The following is an 18,269-nucleotide window of genomic DNA, read 5'->3' on the forward strand; positions in this document are numbered from 1 at the left end:
TTTAAGTGATGGACAAAGTGATAATGCATCACTAATTATACTGATATCATATACAGTACATACTACTACGAAATTCGGTGTAATTAATACTCTTAAAGTTTGCACTTTAAGCACATTTTGATGCCAATACTTTTTCTTCGGTAAAATGTTGAAAACTTGTTGCATAGTATTTTTTACATTGCAGTATTGCTACTTTTACTTAAGTAGTTGTTAAAGATCTGGCCACTGCTGAACAGTGAGGTCACATGCAACTTTTAACCTGACTGTACCAAAATAAAGATGAAGAGAGGTATTAGTAATATAAACAATTCTTACAAATGTTACAATAAAGCATGTTCAGTATAATTGTTTGAGATTACGCTAGACATTTTTATTAGTTTTCTTTTATTCTGAAAATAATTAACCGGAAGTTTAGCCAGATGTTTACTATAGACTGTGTTATTTATCTGTCAGCCAGTCAGTGACATATTACATTGACACAAAATGTTGCTTGGCTTGACACTGAGCCGACGGCTGCTTTCTCGCCGGCACTGCCTCCTGCAGTGCCGCAGCATTAAATCAGAAAACACCGCCAGGGTAAGTTGGGCAGCAGCAGAGACAGTATGAGCTTGTTACTTTAAGTTGGGCAGTAGAGACAGTATTAGCCTGTTACTGACAATTCGGCAGCAGAGACAGTATTAGCCTGTTACTTTAAGTTCGGCAGCAGAGACAGTATTAGCTTGTTACTTTAAGTTCGGCAGCAGAGACAGTATTAGCCTGTTACTTTAAGTTCGGCAGCAGAGACAGTATTAGCTTGTTACTTTAAGTTGGGCAGTAGAGACAGTATTAGCCTGTTACTGACAGTTCGGCAGTAGAGACAGTATTAGCCTGTTACTGACAGTTCGGCAGTAGAGACAGTATTAGCTTGTTATTTTAAGTTGGGCAGCAGAGACAGTATTAGCCTGTTACTTTTGCCCCTGTGCGTGACGTTAGCTAGCGTTGATAAATCCAGTAAGTAACCCAGTGACATATAATAAAGCACACAACGTAATGACATGGTGGTCATAACTCACGTTACCTGCCCATGGGGCTGTTTGGTATTGCAGGTCTGGCTGGTTGGTTGGCCATGTAATGGTGATTGTCTTAAAGTCTGTTGCACTTTATCCATTCCACACGCTTTATTTTCCGATGGTGATGAATGTATTGTGCCAGTGGCGGCTGGTGGATTTTTTTTGGGTCGGGCCATCCAATCAATTTCACCAAATAGTATAATTCAATGCAAAAAAAAAAAAAAAGTATCAAAAACACATTAGTACTTTGCAGTTACATTGTTATCATTTATTCCAACACTGACAGAATAAGGACATATTATTCATACAATTGAGTATATGAATAAAATAAAAAAAAATAAAAACAATATATATATATCATATAATAATAATATTCAGTATAATATGATATATAAATACCATATAATCATAAATATACAATATAAATATCATGAATATATTATAATAAAATATAAATATCATATATAGTCTAATAGAACAAGTACATTTTAAGATGCCCCTATGAACCTTGTCCCGGAAGTCTTTTTTAGGGCGCTGATTGGCTAAATTGTAAGTCACTCATTTAGTTCTTTAATCAGTGATTGGCTAAGCTGCTTATTAGACCCGTCTTCCTTGGGCCAAATCGATCTGGCCCCAGCACGTGCACGCACAGTAGAGACATGCACGGGGACAGCTGAGAGGTGCACCAGCGGAGAGGACAAGCAGAGAAAAGCATTTATTTTGCGCAGATATCCTATTTTACAAATATTACTGGGTATATTACATAGCTCAAAAACACAAATATTGACAATTTGTATAATTTATTAATATTATTTAAAAAGAATTTTTTTTATAATATTATAATTTTTTATTACATTTTTTTGTGGCTCAAGGTGGGTGGGGCCAGGCCCCGTGGCCCTCTATTGGCCGGCCGCCACTGTATTGTGCCATATGCAATTAGTGATAAACACGAAAAAAAAATAAAGACAAAACTGTAGCGAAATACATGGGAGCTACTTGCCGCAGCATGTACATGCGCCGCCTTTGCAATCTATTTCTGCAGTTACAAGTGAAATAAAAGGTCATGCTAAACAGCTGGAGCAGAGCTGGAACAGATGAAAAAAGGGTCCCTTTATGTGGCAACCTCTGTGTCTGGAAAATTGAAGTCGATGTATAATTGTGCGTTCACACCAAACGCGGCGCGAATTATTTGCGCAAGTAGATTACATAAAAAGTCTATGCACAGATGTGATGAGACTGGAGTGACCGAATTTGCGATGCCGCAGAGTTGAAATTTTTCAACTTCGGCGAAAAAATGGCATGACGCTGCGGCACGATAGTCTATCAGCGTTGAGATGTTTCTCCTGTCATCACTGACATCCTGCCGTTGTTGAATCAGGAAACAAATCCTGTAGCCGTCTGTGTTCACCTAGGGCTCTACGATACCTCATATCAATAGAGACCGGACCAAACTATGTGTATAAGTGTGTGTGTGTGTGTGTGTGTGTGTGTGTGTAAACCTTGCGGCGAGAACTAACTAAACATGAATTCAGACTTTTTACAAATCTGCATCATTACGTAGTTATTTCGGAGTCCCTTTTTGTCGGTTTATTGCTGTTAAATCACAGCCAAATCTGTTTATTTTTTATACAGCTGTAGTAAACCAGCCGAGCTGTGGCTTGCTAGACACAGTGAATACAGCTCGATAAAATTCACGGCGCTCCTCTGGACAATGTTATGAACCCAGACATGACGGCGTTTAGTTTCCCGGGATATCTGGACAGTTGAACGGCTTCCAGGGCGATAAGCCACGCCCCCTCTCCGGCGCGTCCAGTGCGATTCACGCAAATAGTCCCCGGCGAGACCGGCGGCGCGAATGACGCGATAAGTGAGTTAAAACTTGTATTCTCTCTAATGTCCATCAGGGGGCGACTCCTCTGGTTGTATAGAAGTCTATGAGAAAATGACTCTACTTCTCTCTTGATTTATTCCCTCAGTAAACATTGTAAACATGAGTTTATGTCTCAATCTCTAGTTTCAAGTCTTCTTCAATACAGCATGATGTTCATTTAGTACATTATGGTCCATTTAGAGTCACACAGACCATAAAGAGGAGTATGCTTTAGGGCGGAGCTATCTTATGATTGACAGGTCTCTACCGTTGTCAGTGTTTTTGTCTCAGAACTTTAACCCTTTCACGGTGTGTTTTCAGCTCATGAAAGTTAATAGGTAACATTCAAGTCGCCTAAAAGTGTCTTGTTCAGCATTTGCTTGCACTTAGATCCACCCTCATGTGTCACTTTTCACTACAAAAAATTGCGACAACCAAAATGCAGAACGCGAGGCTTCAAAATGATATTCAACAAACCAACAGGTGACATCATGGTGACGATGTCCACTTCTTATGTAAAGTCTATGGTTTGAAAGGAGTTAGACATTTCCTCTCTACAAAAGAGATGAATCCTAACATATCTAGGCTCATGTTCATTGTACTGTTCTATTTGAGTGCAACATGTTATATTCTATCTCTTCCTCCCACTCTCTTGGAATGACTCTCCCTCCATCACTGTGTGTCTGCACAGAGTGCCGTTCTGGACAGTGTGCTGTCTGCATTCAGGTCTATATGTGGCGAGGACGGTGTCTCATTGGGTGAAGCTGTCAGAGAGCAACACGGCAAAGACGAGTCCGTACACAGGTCAGTCTGTTTCACTCTTTCATGCAGACACGCACTCATAATATTGTATGTTGATGGTGTTTTCAATAATATACAAAAAACAACATGTTATCCCAAAAGAATACATGAACAAAAGCCTTGAGCTTTGGGATTTTCTTGAGACATAATGTAGTTAACTGGTTAGAGTTCACCATTAGGGCTCTCTGCAGACATGTTTAGCCCTTTATGAACACTTTCCATAAGTCTGCATTTCTGCAATATAGCTAAAAAATGTAATCTTTGATCTTTCAATCCACACCCGATTTACAATTTGAATTGTTCTTTTTTTCTTCTTCTTAAAAGCAACCTACAAAAGATAGAGAAATTATTCAAATAAAGTTTTGTTTTTATTTCATCAATAAAAAAGATTTACAAAAGCAAACAAACACATTGTAAAACGCCACTGCAATCTATGATGTCTTTCCACCAGGGTTCCCTTCTTCTTACACGAGATACTGTAAGAGAATGTTATGTAATGTTACCTGCTTTTACCGAGCAAAACTCTGAGAAGCAGCTCATCACTAAAATGAGAACAGCTGGTCCACCTTAAAGATCAGCCCTCCTTAAGTTGTTGCTCACCTCAGGGTTAAGCCCCTTCACTTTAATCAGCGAGCGAGACGCAGGAGCATAGTTTAGGTCTTGAGGAGTTGTATCATTTATTCACAGACAAATAAACATACACACACTGTACTGCTATGTTCACAGCTACGTTACTGGTAACCTCACAGTGACCGTCTCACACACTCTTTCTCGACCACACACTCCTTAACGCACACAACCTACGCACTAAGTCATCAGAGTTTTGCAATACACCATCGGAAGTAGTGGTGGTTCCGTACAATAGGACTATTATAATCTAAGTTCGAGTTAAAACTGCTTTTCATTTTTCATCGTCCTAAACAGGCGGTGACTCCCGGTTCTGCCGAGTGAAGCTAATGCGGAAGTGTTTTAAAACTTGCATTCTCTCTAATGTCCATCAGGGGGCGACTCCTCTGGTTGTATAGACGTCTATGAGAAAATGTCTCTACTTCTCTCTTGATTTATTACCTCAGTAAACATGAGTTTATGGTCTCAATCTCTAGTTTCAAGTCTTCTTCAATACAGCATGATGTTCATTTAGTAAATTATGGTCCATTTAGAGTCAAATAGACCATAAAGCAGGGGATACTTTAGGGCAGGCTTATTGTGATTGACAGGTCACTGCTGCTACCAGATACAGCGTCTCTACGTCACCCCTCCGCGGTCCAAATATAGTATCACCGGTTGTAAAAAGCCACTATGAACACATCCACTTCTTATATACAGTCTATGGTCCTAAACCATAAATTCAAATTAACTGATCAAAATCAACCCGCCTTGATTTCAAGCTCTTTCAGACTCAGACACTCCCACCTTTACCTGGTGACATCACGTCCCTGAGGGTTCAGGGTTTAAGGCCTTATGGAGGGAACTTTGGGAGTGGGCTTACCACTTTAAAGATGATATAAAGTTCCAAAGTGCTAGGTGAAGCTGTAGCGTTGGATAATTCTGTGTGAATGACCTCTTTTGCATTACAAATAGTCATCCATTGTTTATATGAAAACACTGGTTAGTTTATATAGAAACACTGATAAGTACAGCTGATGCAGCTTGGCCTATTCGACAGAACTAAAAGGTGTGTACCCTTATCACGTCCTTTTCATGTCTGCTGGGATTGGAGGTCATATCCACACAGACATCTCCTCACATGGACCTCCATCATGACACCAGTACTCTTTATTAATACTTCCTTTAAATCACCATCACCAGGAGGAAGATATTTTCCAACAAGCGGTAATAACATAAAGTTCTGTTCACTGGAGAAATATGGAGAACAGTGAGCGAGCATTGCTTTTGCTGCTGTCCAGATGTTGCCCCCCAGATGTGGTGCTGTTTCCCCGTTGTGTGGAGGAGGTCAGCGCCCTCGCCAAAATCTGCAGCCGCCACCGCCTACCCATCATCCCCTTTGGCACTGGAACTGGCCTGGAGGGAGGAGTCAGCGCAGTCAAGGTGAGAGAGAGGAAGCCCCTGTTTGTGTGTGTGTATATCTGTGACTGAGCGTGTGTGCCTTAACTCTTTGGAAATAGGAGCAGTAATTAAAGTAATGTGTTGTACAGTATAATGTGCACTTTTAGGTTTGTTTTGAGCAAAAATCTGTCTGTTATATAAGGAAGCAAATGGGAGAGCCGTGGAGGTACGACTTTTGCAGAATCAAACAAAATGCCTCTACCAACTCCTGAGAGAAATATACTTTAGTTGCTAAATGCTCTGCTTCTTTCACCAACTAGTTTCTGACTGTGTTTGTCTGATGTTTAGTCTGATGTTTTCACTAAAGACGGCAGAAAACGAGGCTATGAGAGCGCCAAGCGTGAAACAGAACAGTGAAGTCGTGGGCTGAACAGTTAAGCAATAAGCTGAAACTCACTATAAAGCTGCATGAAGCCGAGGGGAGCTGCAGATTCAGCTGATAATTCACTTTAGGTTCATCATAAAGAGTGACGCCTTTTCACGTTTAAAGGCAGGGTTAGTAATATTCTTCAAAAAGGTTTCTGAATTTTTTAGTTGAAATTCTCATTATATCCTGACAGCAAACCGTGGCTGCGGTCGAAAAGTCCTTTTTGCTTAAGAAGGTTCTTAACTGAATGAAATAAACCAGAAGTATCTAAGTGGCCATGAAAAGAGCTGTTTGAATTCTCAAACTGTCAAGGAAAGGTGCTTCAATGCTTCATTTCTCATCTCCTTTAGCAAAGGAAACACTGGACCATCCTTTACCAAAGGAAAGAAGATAATGCCCCCCCACAATTCCTTGCGGCGGCAACATTTAAAGTAACGCACCATTCTTGCAAAGGTTCAACAATTATTTTCATACAGTCATAAACTAATGGGATTTATGTTGATGAGTATGAATAGACAATGACAACCATTTCATTTAATTTGATATGTATTTATTCACTTCTGACATGTAACCAAATAAAATGAAAAGTAAATAGAGCAAACTGTCATTCTCAAAAACAAGAAGCATCAGTAAAAAAACGAAAACAAGCTCGGCCTATGATAGATTATTCAACTGTTTCTAACAGCGCTGTGAAAAGCAAAGTATAACCGAACAGTTGAAACTCTATTATTGCACAAAGGAAATATTGATATTGAACAGTTTCATTGGTTTTGCAAGAGTGAATTGTCAGTTTCTACTGAAGATGAAGATGTTGATTAAGATGTTGATTAAGTGTGACAGCAGCAGGAAGGAAGGAGCTCCGGTTTCCCTCCTTTACACCACGAGTGAAGCAGCCTCTCGCATTTATTATTTTGTTGTCATTCTACATTGTAGTTTCTCCATGGCAGACCTACGACAGTGACATCATAATTATGTTTTGTAAAAGTGGACTTGAGCGCCGCGGTAGTCTTTTCCTAACTCCTCATGAATTCTCCTTCACATCTTTCCTTGACCTCATGACGTTTTCAATCGTCAATGCCTGTCTACCTGTGTGCACTCATTAGTCGTCACCAAAATCTTCCACAAGCTGCTAGCTTAACAGCTGTGAGTGCTAACAACAGCCATGTTTATTGTTTATGTTCAGAATTATTATTATTTTGTGGGAGTGGCTTTGGGACTCCTGAAGGGACGGGTTGTCATTGGTGACAACTTGGCGACTTTCTTGCTACATTTAGCAACTTTTGGAGCTAGCGCTGTTGGCTACTTTCATTGGAAAAGAGTTAGCAACACTGGGCTGTTTTTTTAGGTTTGGATAATTAAAATAAATCTAGCCTACTCGTGCTAGTTTCTCAAGATCACCCAACCTGCCTTTGATAAATGCCACATGAAAATACACTAAATATGATTTAAAAAAATCGGTGGCTCTTTTGTGTGTGTGTGGGTGCATGTACCATGTGTCTACGTGTGTCTTCCTTCTGCCCTTAGGGTGGCGTGTGCTTCAGTCTGAGGAACATGGACCAGGTTCTGGATCTCCACCAGGACGACTTTGACGTGACGGTGGAGCCCGGTGTGACTCGGAAGGCCCTCAACGCCTACCTGCGAGACACCGGCCTGTGGTTTCCTGTGGGTCAGTCACAATCTCAGCTTTCTCTGTGTTTTCCAGTCACTCCATGAGCAGAACACATGGAAGAACCGTTTCACAGCAAGTTACATTCATTTCAGTGGAAAAAATGTATCTGCATCTGCGTCTGGGATTTCAGATCTTTTCCAAGCAATGTTCCCAGATTGGGAAATAGCCAAGACGTTTGCCTGTGGAAAAGATAAAACAGTCCTATTCGGTTTAGCCCCATATGTTAAAGAACAGCTCGTTGATAGCATCTACCAGGCTGGGCTGTTGGTGCTGATGTTTGATCTAAATCATGTCACGACGGAAACACTTTTTCATAAATTGCCTTTTTATCAGATTTGAAAAGTTTATCGGTGCTGGTTAAGTACATGCAGAGAGACACTTCTGGCGGTAAGTTAGCTACGTCTCCTCCTGTATCTTCTCGACTAATCAGATTAAGGTTCTGCTCTGTGTTTATTGGCGGATCGCATTCGCAAACCAACTTTACAGGGGCATATCCCCACCTACTGTGTCGGCCAAAGTGGCTGTTAGAAGAAAAAGTTAACACCTCCAATTTCTTTAATCGTGCACTAACATACACATAAAAACGGATACAAAGTAGCCCAATAACAAAGAGTTAATTTGTGTGTTTATAGGGCTGAAGTGTTTAACTCTGCTGCTCTTTTCAGCATCCTCTTTTTGCGCATCACAACATTATCAGTGATAAATTTGTTTTTTTGTCCAGTGAGAAAATAAATGTCCATGTGAGCTGAGAGCGAGTGAAAAGTGTCAATTGTGTGAGAGTTGGTGGCCCTGAACAGTCCCGTGCACCGGTGCATGTCGAGCTCAGAATTACGAGGTGCTGTTTGGAGCCCTGGGACCTCAGTTTAGGTTGAAGTTGGGTGAGGGGAGCTGGAAAAAATATCTGAGCACACCGATAAGAATAATAGAAGTTTAAGAGTATGTTGTACATACAAGGAATTTCACATGGTGGATGGTGCATAACAAACAATCAACACAGTGCAAAAAATAGAAAATATTAAAATGTATAATAAAATCAAGTGCACAGATAACAGTACTTTAAACAAGTGTAATGTAAAAGTGTCAAGTGTATTTAAATATGAAGGGATGTGCAGGATATGGTCTACTGAAATTTCTAATCGCAGGAGGCACAATATTTGTTAAAGGCGAGATGTGTGTGAAATATTGTGGTGATGCAGAGACGTCCCAGCTGACACATCATGTTCTACAGACTAAAGAAAATATCTTTGTTTGCTACAAATTCTCGCAAAACTTACACTTTTAATCCTTTTGATATGTTTTTTAATGAAAATGAGAGTAATGATGTAAAAATGATTATTCCCTCTATTATCCCGAATCATTTTGCAATATAAGTTCAAATAAACACAATTGAATATTTTATCAAAACGCCGTACTGTCTTAAAAAGTGTTCTTTTACCGTCTCAGACCCCGGGGCCGATGCATCTCTGTGTGGCATGGCTGCCACCAGTGCGTCTGGCACCAATGCAGTGCGTTATGGAACCATGAGGGAAAACGTTTTGAACCTCGAGGTCGTGCTGGCTGATGGAAGCGTCGTTCACACGGCCGGGAAGGGCCGACGTCCCAGGTACGCGTGGGCTATTAGCACCCGCAAATATGGAACAACGCCTCGTGCATGTTAAACTTCACCCTTTCTTCTCTTATCTTTATGGATCTGTAGGAAGACGGCAGCAGGCTACAACCTGACCAACCTGTTTGTGGGGTCGGAGGGCACCCTGGGGATCATCACCAAGACTACCTTGCGCCTGTACGGCATCCCGGAAGCCACGGTGTCGGCCGTGTGCTCGTTCCCCTCCGTCCAGGCGGCTGTAGATAGCACAGTGCAGATTCTGCAATCGGGAGTACCCATTGCTCGTATCGGTGAGGAGACAATGCATGTGATCACAGCTGTGCACATCACATCATGGTTATAGTGTGCTATGGGGTTTACGTAATCATACTGTACATCACACCCTTTGACCTGTGGTCTTCTCCACTGGCCACATCTGGCTCTGGTCTAGGCAATGCTCAAAATTCCTGAAAAACGTTTTTAAACCCTGGGTGGAAAACAAGTCAGTGGGCGGTGATGAGTGGGATTTGATGGCTTCCTCCTTCAGAAATATTGGACACCTGTCAAAAATAGGTGATGTAGTTAAAATTGACTTCTCAGAAACTGTCCACCGTCTACGATTGTTCTAAGCAAGTGCGTGACGTCAAGACCAGATTTCAAAATAACCCCAACATGGCCGACACATACTGCAGTGTAATATAAACTGGTTGGATTTGATTGAAAAAATGAAAGCTTATTTATCCTGTAGAGAGAACGGGTACCTGCAGTAAGAGGATAAAATGTATCCTAACATTAGCTCTGCAAATAGAATCAATAGCTGTTATTGGCAGTTGGAAAATATGTATTTGACCATTAAGTAAAAGAAGTCTGTCATCATACTGACATTTGTCTTTGTTGTGACTGTGCGTCATTCAGAGTTCCTGGATGACGTGATGATCGACGCGTGCAACAGGTTCAGCTCTCTGTCCTATGCCGTGACCCCGAGTTTGTTCCTGGAGTTCCACGGCTCTGAGGGAAGCCTGCAGGAGCAGGTCAACACAGCTGGTGTGTGTGTGTGTGGGGGGGGTCCCTAACGACTACAAGCCAAATGGTCGCTGTAGCAGGTTCTCTGCTACCTGGTGGGTCTGGGGAGCACAATGACGCCAGCACACGGTGGAATGACGGTTCAAATGTTCTTTATTGTCCTATACCCTAACGGGCCTGGCCGTGTGCTCTCCTGCCTCGCCTCCGAGCACACGCCGCGGGAGCTTTCCGTGCTGTCCGTCTCCGCATAACTCTGCGCTCGTCCCGAGCTGCCCCTCTCGCCTCCGTCTCTACTGTGGGATTAAATACAGTCGTGAGTGAGACAATCAGATCCGTTTCAGCTGCACCTAATTAAGTCCCTTCCCGGCACCGTTCCCCGAACCACTCCCACACTCCGCCCCCTCCACAGCTGAGCCACAGCTCAGTCGCATTCACAGGGGTTTCGCAAAAGTAAAAAAAAACGTGTGTGTGTTTCCACAGAGGACATCACTGAGAGTAATGGCGGTTCGGGTTTTCAGTGGGCTAGAGATGCAGAGACACGGGAGCGACTGTGGAAAGCCCGTCATGACGCCTGGTACGCCAGTCTGGCTCTCAGACCAGGCTGTAAGGTAAAGACAGTCACCTGCTAGTTTTATCACTGAAATGTCCAACAAATCTTAAGACACAAAAATATGATAACAATAACATGATACTTGATCAGCATACAGAGCAGGTTCAGGAAAAATAAGATGCCACATTTCACCACCAAAACAACTCCTCGTTCCCCCTTCAGGGGCACATGTCAGACTAAAGAACTGGGGACAAAAGCCTTGTCTGCAATTGGGAAGTTTAGTTTTGGTAAAGTTGAGGGTTAGGTTATGATAAAGTGTTGCTGTGATTATGGTTAAGATTAAAGTATGTCTCAGGAAATTAATCTAAATTGAAGTGATGTTCCCAAAAGTGACATAAGTTAGCATGTGTGTGTGTGTCCCACAGGCTTACGCCACAGATGTGTGTGTCCCTCTGTCTCGCCTGCCTCAAATCCTAGTGGAGACAAAGGAGGACCTGATTGAGAACAGGCTTACGGGTGAGTGCACTGCAGAGAAAAATATCAATGGTGTATATGTGAACAGTTAACAATGTTAATGCATTATTGCTCGAGAAAATAGACCTCATAGGGATACATTACAACCACATGACAGTTGAGTAAACGTTATATTATTGCTACTGATTGTTATTTACCAATGAGTAGTGTATTTACAAAATGCAACATCTACTATATGGCCCATTTTTGTGTGAACCATTTAATGTGGGGCCACCCAATAAAATCATAGCACTTCATGTTGAACTGGCAGTGTGGCGCGCAGGTTTTCCGTAGCGTGTATTTTATTTTAACTTGTTTCAACAGTTTTTTCGTCATAAAAAAAACAAACAATTCTCACTTGCCACTTAGGGCTTCAATGGATTCATCATGAGAGAAGGGATGGAATACAAGTTAAATAAAAAATGATACTGTGTGCTTTCCAGCATAACGAGTGTACATGCTATCTGTTGTACCTTCAGGTCCCATAGTGGGTCATGTGGGTGATGGTAACTTCCACTGTCTGATGGTGGTGGACCCCGGTGACCCCGAGGAGCTGCACAGGGTCGACCTCTTCGTCGAGAGACTGGCCAGGTAATAAAAACCTCCCACCCCTCTGACACTCACAAGTCCAGAAGCTCACTTTTTGTGAACCACTGTAATTCAATTTGGTTCCCGTTCACAAATACGATCATCCTGAACAGATCATTTGAAGTCCAGATTACATCTGAATGTCAGATTATCATGGCAGCATTACTCTCGGTTTTTTAAGGGTTATTAAAGAAAGTTAGCTTCAAGCTTCAGTAAATGTTCCGCCCCGAAGCCAGCCTCTCTTCTCCTTGTGGCCACTTGTCCTTGTTATCTTTCCTGTCATTCACTCATCAACTTCTTTCTCTTCTCCCTAATCCTCCCCACACTTTGTCCTAATTATTTCCTCTCACCCAGCTCTCTTAGCTGATATTGATTTCAGAGGACTAAACTTTTAAGTTACAAGTTTTGAAAAGACGCTGTGTTATCTGTTCGGTACAGCAGTGGTCGTTGCAGACACACCTACAAATATTGTGTATCAGTAAGGTCGTGTGATTCGTTTCCCCTCCAGGCGAGCCCTGGCCATGGACGGTACATGCACAGGGGAGCACGGAGTGGGCTTGGGGAAGAGAGCGCTGCTGTGTGAAGAGATGGGACCCGTGGCTGTCCAGGTCATGCAGCGTCTCAAGGACTCCTTCGACCCAAGGAACCTGATGAATCCTGGGAAAATTCTGCTGCCGAGAGAGTCATAGACCATATGGGCAGTCTGAGGGAAAGTCACCGTGACTCTCATTATGATTTGCTTGCGGCTTGATCAGAGACGATTGCTACTTCTACTTCCTGTTTTTGATCATTGTAAGTGAGCCGGGCTTGCTGTTTCCCCTGCTTCTCTTCTGGCAAAGACGTATGCTAAGCTAAACTAACAGGCTCCAGCCTCACAGTGTTGTCAATCGTCTTACCTAACTCTGGAAATAGTGAGTTAGTGTATTTCCTTCAAACTGTTTGGTGAAAAAGTTTCATATCTTGAACACCAAGTAGATCATTTTCTACTTTGCACTTGATGTGTCAGGCTTTCCCTTGAGATTCACTGCAAATTTATAAAGCAATTTTTTAAATGTCTGCAATCATGTTTGATGCAAGCCATGCCAGTTATAAATCTGGTCTATATACCTAGAACCTAGCGATTATTATCCTACAGGAGCCTGATTCTGTGACCTCTTTCAGCATTTTTAGGATAGCACTGTGGAGCACAGGAAATTGAAGATGACAGCAGAATACTGTGAGACTTGTAGATTTTGGCATCAGAGGTTATCTGCACCACAACATGTAGATTTTGGAATTATCAGAGTTCCACTCTACCTCCCTGTAGCAGTGAAACACCGTCAAATATAGAATATTGCTGAATATGTTTGAGACATAATTGCATGCTTTTTCTTTTGCAAAACAAACTGCACTTCAGGGGCTCTCTCTGATGGGGAGGGGACACTCAACAGTTTGCTCTCACATCACGGTCCCATGGACAGAAAAAGGACGTGGCAACTTAGCATTCAGACTGTTTACTGTATATTGACTGGATCCAGTCCTGTTCCAGTGAGGCAGTAATACTGTGCTGCACCATAGAGTGTCAGCATAGTATCGCCGAAGCTCACTGGGGACAGACTGTGGGACTAACACGCAGCGTCTTAGAAGACGGATAAAATAAAATGCTGTAAACTCATTGGCCTGAAAATATTGTCATAGCTTGCAGCCATTAACTGAACATTAAGAATGTAATAACCATACACTGCCACTGAGATGCAATAAAGTCTATTTAATTCAAAGCAATATTTGACGTCATTACATCTTTCACAGTTTAGACTGTTTATTTCATAGTTAATGATCTTTCTGAGCTATTAGTGCCAGTGTTGATAAAGAGTTTTTAGAGATGGGCACGTGCCACCTGCAGTCAGAGATGGGCAAAGATCAAAATGTATTTTGATACAAAATACCCCTCAAATAAATGTATCAAAATAAAATACAAAATACTGGTGCCAGAAAATGTAACAAAATACAATACAATGTATTTTGTATTTAAAATATAGGAAATACTTTTTTCTGGATTTTCCATTTTCTCACAATTTGGTATAGCAGAGCATTCAGGTTTGGGCTATAATGTACACAAAGCTCTGGTGAAGCCCACCAGAGGAAGAACTTCCCAAAAGGAAGCACAGTCACAGACATGTCAGTGTAACTGAGCACATCTGTGCTTGTTGATGGTCCTTCTTGAACATCATCTTGCTGAGACATGTTGTCCACCTGGCCAACTGTAAAATGTATGAAATAATAAAACTAAGAATACTTTCATAATATGCCTTTTAAATAATATAAATTGGATATTGAATGTTTTAACAAATGGACATCTACTGTCATAGCCTGGCTAACTGTGAACTATATTATCTGCCAGTAATTGATATGGCATTATGACATCCACATTGAGAAGATACAGCATAACTTGTAATTCAGTGCAAGATTAGATGGTCAGACGTCTCTTGATAAGGTTATCATGAACATACAAGCTCCCGGTCTTCCTCTTCATAGCCAGCTATCGACTGATAAGTTAACTTGCTAAACACTGGCTATGCACTAGCCTAGACAGCATGCTAGCGTCATTAGCATGTTAGCATCGAGCTTGATATTATAACCATTACTATACAATAGGCTATGTAGCCAGACCAGACATCAATTATACATCAAGCTAGTTGACATCTGTCACACTCAGATAAAATATTTAACTTGACAGACAATCCGTTAAACTTGAAGATCTGAAGACTGAACTCGTGAACTGTTTTTTGATTCGTGGAGAAAGTATTTTGAGTATTTTAAATGCAAAATTACTCCACTCTAAAGTATTTTGTTACAAATTACGTTCGATTTTTATCGGCCCTATCAAATACTAATTACAAAATACTCAAAAGCAATTGAAATACGTATTTCAAATACAAGTAACAGAAATACTGCCCATCTCTGCCTGCAGTGATGGAGTTGAATGCCATTACATTACAGAACATCATAAATTACATATATTGGTTTCAGTGAAATCAGTGAATACCATTGTGGTGTAGAAGATGATACTTTTTCAACTTAACACCATTAAAAAAGCGAAGTCTCTTTTTTGGTGTTTTATTTGAGCCACTTTCTTCTTTTTGGGGTTATAATATCATGAGTAAATAATTTTTTTCTATAGAAACCACTCCGAGCCATAGGCGGATTATGAGACAATGAGCCCCTGGGAACAGACATGAAAAAAACCCGCCCCTTACCTCTCTTTACAGTTGTTTAGCCTCCTTGTGTCTCTTAGTCGGTACTCATCACTTTGTGGTCATTTTGTGTCTCTTTGTATTTGTTTTGTTTCACTTTGCAATTGTTTTGCAAGTTATTGTTTTGTCTATATTTGTTAAGTCCCATATTGTAGTGGTTTTGCCTCTTTTCATAGTTGTAAGTCTTTTTGTGTCTCTGCAGCTGCTTTGTATCTCTTTGTAAACTTTTTGTCTCTTTGAAGTTGTTTTGTGTTTCTTTGTAGTCATTTTGTGTCTTTCTATAGTTTTTTAGATCTCTTTGTTGTAATTTTGTGTCTTTTGTAGTTTTGTTTCTTTTTGTTGTCCTTTGTGTCTCTTTGTTGTCATTTTTGCCTCTTTACAAAGTTGATGTAAGTCTTTTTGTGTCTCGTTGCAGCTGTTTTGTATGTCTTTGTTATGTTGGTCTCATAGTCTTTTTGTATCTCTTTTTAGTCGTTTTATGTTTCTTTGTGGTCATTTAAAGTCTTTGTCCTGGTTAGTATGTGTCGCTTTGAGAGACATTTTGGAGGTGTGGACCAGGGGGTTCCCTGACACTTTGGGCCCTTGGACCTTTACCCGGTAGGCCCGTCCAATAATCCATGCATGCTCAAAGTGCCTTACAACACAAGCCAGCATTCACACATTCACACACACATTCATGCACTGGTAGGAGAGGCGGTGCCACCTGCTCATCAGGAGCGATGAACATTCACATTCACAGGGGTTCAGTATATTGACCAAGGATACTTTGACATGTAGACTGCAGGAGCCTGGGATCACACCACTGACCTTCTGATTAGTGGACTATGAGCCACAGCTGCCCAAGTAGGCTACAAATACTACTAATCTCCCCCAGTGGTGTAGACAAGGCTTTCAAACATTTCTTTCGGATTAGCCAGATTGTGAAAAACCCTCTGTTTGTGTTTATACTTTTTTGGTATTTTCTTTTGGCGTTTGATATTCATGCAGTTATGAATGTTGGTAATCCATGAATCATTGTGGTTTCTTGCTGTCTGATAAGCCATCATGTCAGCATTTATAATTGTTTATGAATTAATGGGTTTTCATCAAGACTCGCCACAGGTTTTTTCAGGCGATGAACACCTTCCTGAGGAATTGTATTCTGCTTGTCTTTCTGTGACACCAGGTTTGTTACTTACTACTTATAATATGTACAAGATATTTCATGCTCATTTCCAGGATCATACTTGTATTTTGGGTTACTATGAGAACCACCTTACATGCTTTAATGTTCAAAAAGCACATAATTTCTTTAATAATATCTGTCTGAATATAACTGTATTCACCCTCTGTCTGAAACACAGACAGCGCCTGTCTCTTTAACACCTTCCAAAAAAGCCCAGTCTTCTCCATAGGTTGTATATAAGGAGTGGAAGTAGTCATTGTGACGTCAATCGCTGGTTTGTGGACTGCTGTTATGAAGCCTTAAATTCGCCGATTTGGCCGTCTTGGATTAAGGACGTCGCCATCTTGGATTAAGGATGTCGCCATCTTGACTTTTTGCAACCGATGAAGGGAGGTTACCATATTTGGAATGCGGAGGAGTGACGTAGAGATAGATAGATAGATACTTTATTCATCCCGCAAGGGGAAATTTGTTAATTTGTTAGAGACGCCATATATGGCTCTGGTAGTGGCAACGACCTGTCAAACACAGAAAGCCAGCCTTAAAGTATACTCTGCTTTATGGTCTATTTGACTCTAAATGGACCATCATTTATTAAATGAACATCCTGCTGTATTGAAGAAGACTTGTAACAGAGATTGAGACATAAACTCATGTTTAAAATGTTTACTGAGGTAATAAATCAAGTGAGAAGAAGAGTTATTTTCTCATAGACTTCCATGCAATTGTACTTCTTTTTGCAAATGGAGGAGTCGCACCATGCTGGGAAGGAGAGAGAATGCAACTTTTAAGACACTTCTGCATTGGCTTCACTCGGCAGAACTGGGGATTACCGCCTGGTCTGCTCTGATCTCTGATTGGTTTGTGAGTAAAAAATATGGCGCACCTTTGCAAAGGTATTTCTGACGCCATGGGGGGAGATAATCTGAATGTATGTTCACAAACAGTGAAAATGTTTTTCATATGTCCCCTTTAAGAAGACTGTGTGTGTGAGGACAGTCTAGAACTATGACAGGATTCGGTTAGTGTCATTGGCTAATTTCATGTGTGGTAAACCTTGAGTTAGACCAACTGTGATAATGACAGGAAGCACTCAAATGAAACCGGAAGATATTGCCTTGGCCCTGCAGGTTTATGTATTTTCTCCTTGTGGTTTTATATTTTAGAACTATTTCATTTGATTGTGTATGTGTGTGTTTGTTTGAATGCTTGAGGGGCAGAGAGGGGACCATGTATAGGCCTGTTGTCATTAAGGCAGGATGGATTAACACCTATTGCAGTATGCTTTACCATAGTTTACCTTATTGGGTTTCGAGAACTAGAAGTCAAGCCTGACTGTGTGTTATTGTGATGAAACAAAGAGGCAAAAACAGCTTGATGATTACACACACACACACACACACGCTCAGGATTAGACTAAGTAATCCCAAACACAACATGTGAGCCAGTAATCCCAATAATTTAGCATATGGTGGAAAATCTGTGCATAACTTGATAATGAGTACAATATGCTGGCTGAAGGCCTGGCAGTGTGTGTGTAGGGGGGGGGCATGGGTAATACAAGGTAGCTTTATTTCTATCCCTCAATTAAGAAAAATCATGACTTTTATCATGATGCTCATTTAATTTTTTTTATACAACTTCTAAATGAAGTCCTGATATTTCTTTGCTCAAAATCACAATTCATGGTGAAAACCACAAAATCTCATTCTGGGCTACCTGGTGTCCACTGCCACACCTTACATCCTAAAATGCCCCATGATTCAAAAGGCTTTACGGTAACACTGCA

The 18,269-nt window shown here is 41.1% G+C and overlaps 1 protein-coding gene across 2 annotated transcripts; it reads left to right on the plus strand.

Annotated features, from left to right (window-relative positions):
* The first annotated feature begins 455 nt into the window (after positions 1-455).
* Positions 456-13,807, plus strand: ldhd (lactate dehydrogenase D). Of its 2 annotated transcripts, XM_079267613.1 has the most exons (11): positions 456-576; positions 3,611-3,723; positions 5,628-5,769; positions 7,679-7,820; positions 9,267-9,426; positions 9,520-9,719; positions 10,324-10,452; positions 10,912-11,039; positions 11,407-11,497; positions 11,974-12,085; positions 12,591-13,807. In XM_079267613.1, exons 1-11 carry the CDS (start codon positions 484-486, stop codon positions 12,769-12,771), a joined length of 1,491 nt encoding a protein of 496 aa, XP_079123739.1. In that variant the 5' UTR covers positions 456-483; the 3' UTR covers positions 12,772-13,807. The 2 variants fall into 2 exon arrangements, with proteins under 2 accessions (XP_079123739.1, XP_079123740.1); XM_079267614.1 differs by lacking the exon at positions 456-576 and having other exon boundaries at positions 3,631-3,723; positions 5,530-5,769.
* The last annotated feature ends 4,462 nt before the right edge of the window (positions 13,808-18,269 follow it).

Source organism: Melanostigma gelatinosum (genome assembly GCF_949748355.1).
Source record: "Melanostigma gelatinosum genome assembly, chromosome: 1".
Taxonomy (NCBI): domain Eukaryota; kingdom Metazoa; phylum Chordata; class Actinopteri; order Perciformes; family Zoarcidae; genus Melanostigma; species Melanostigma gelatinosum.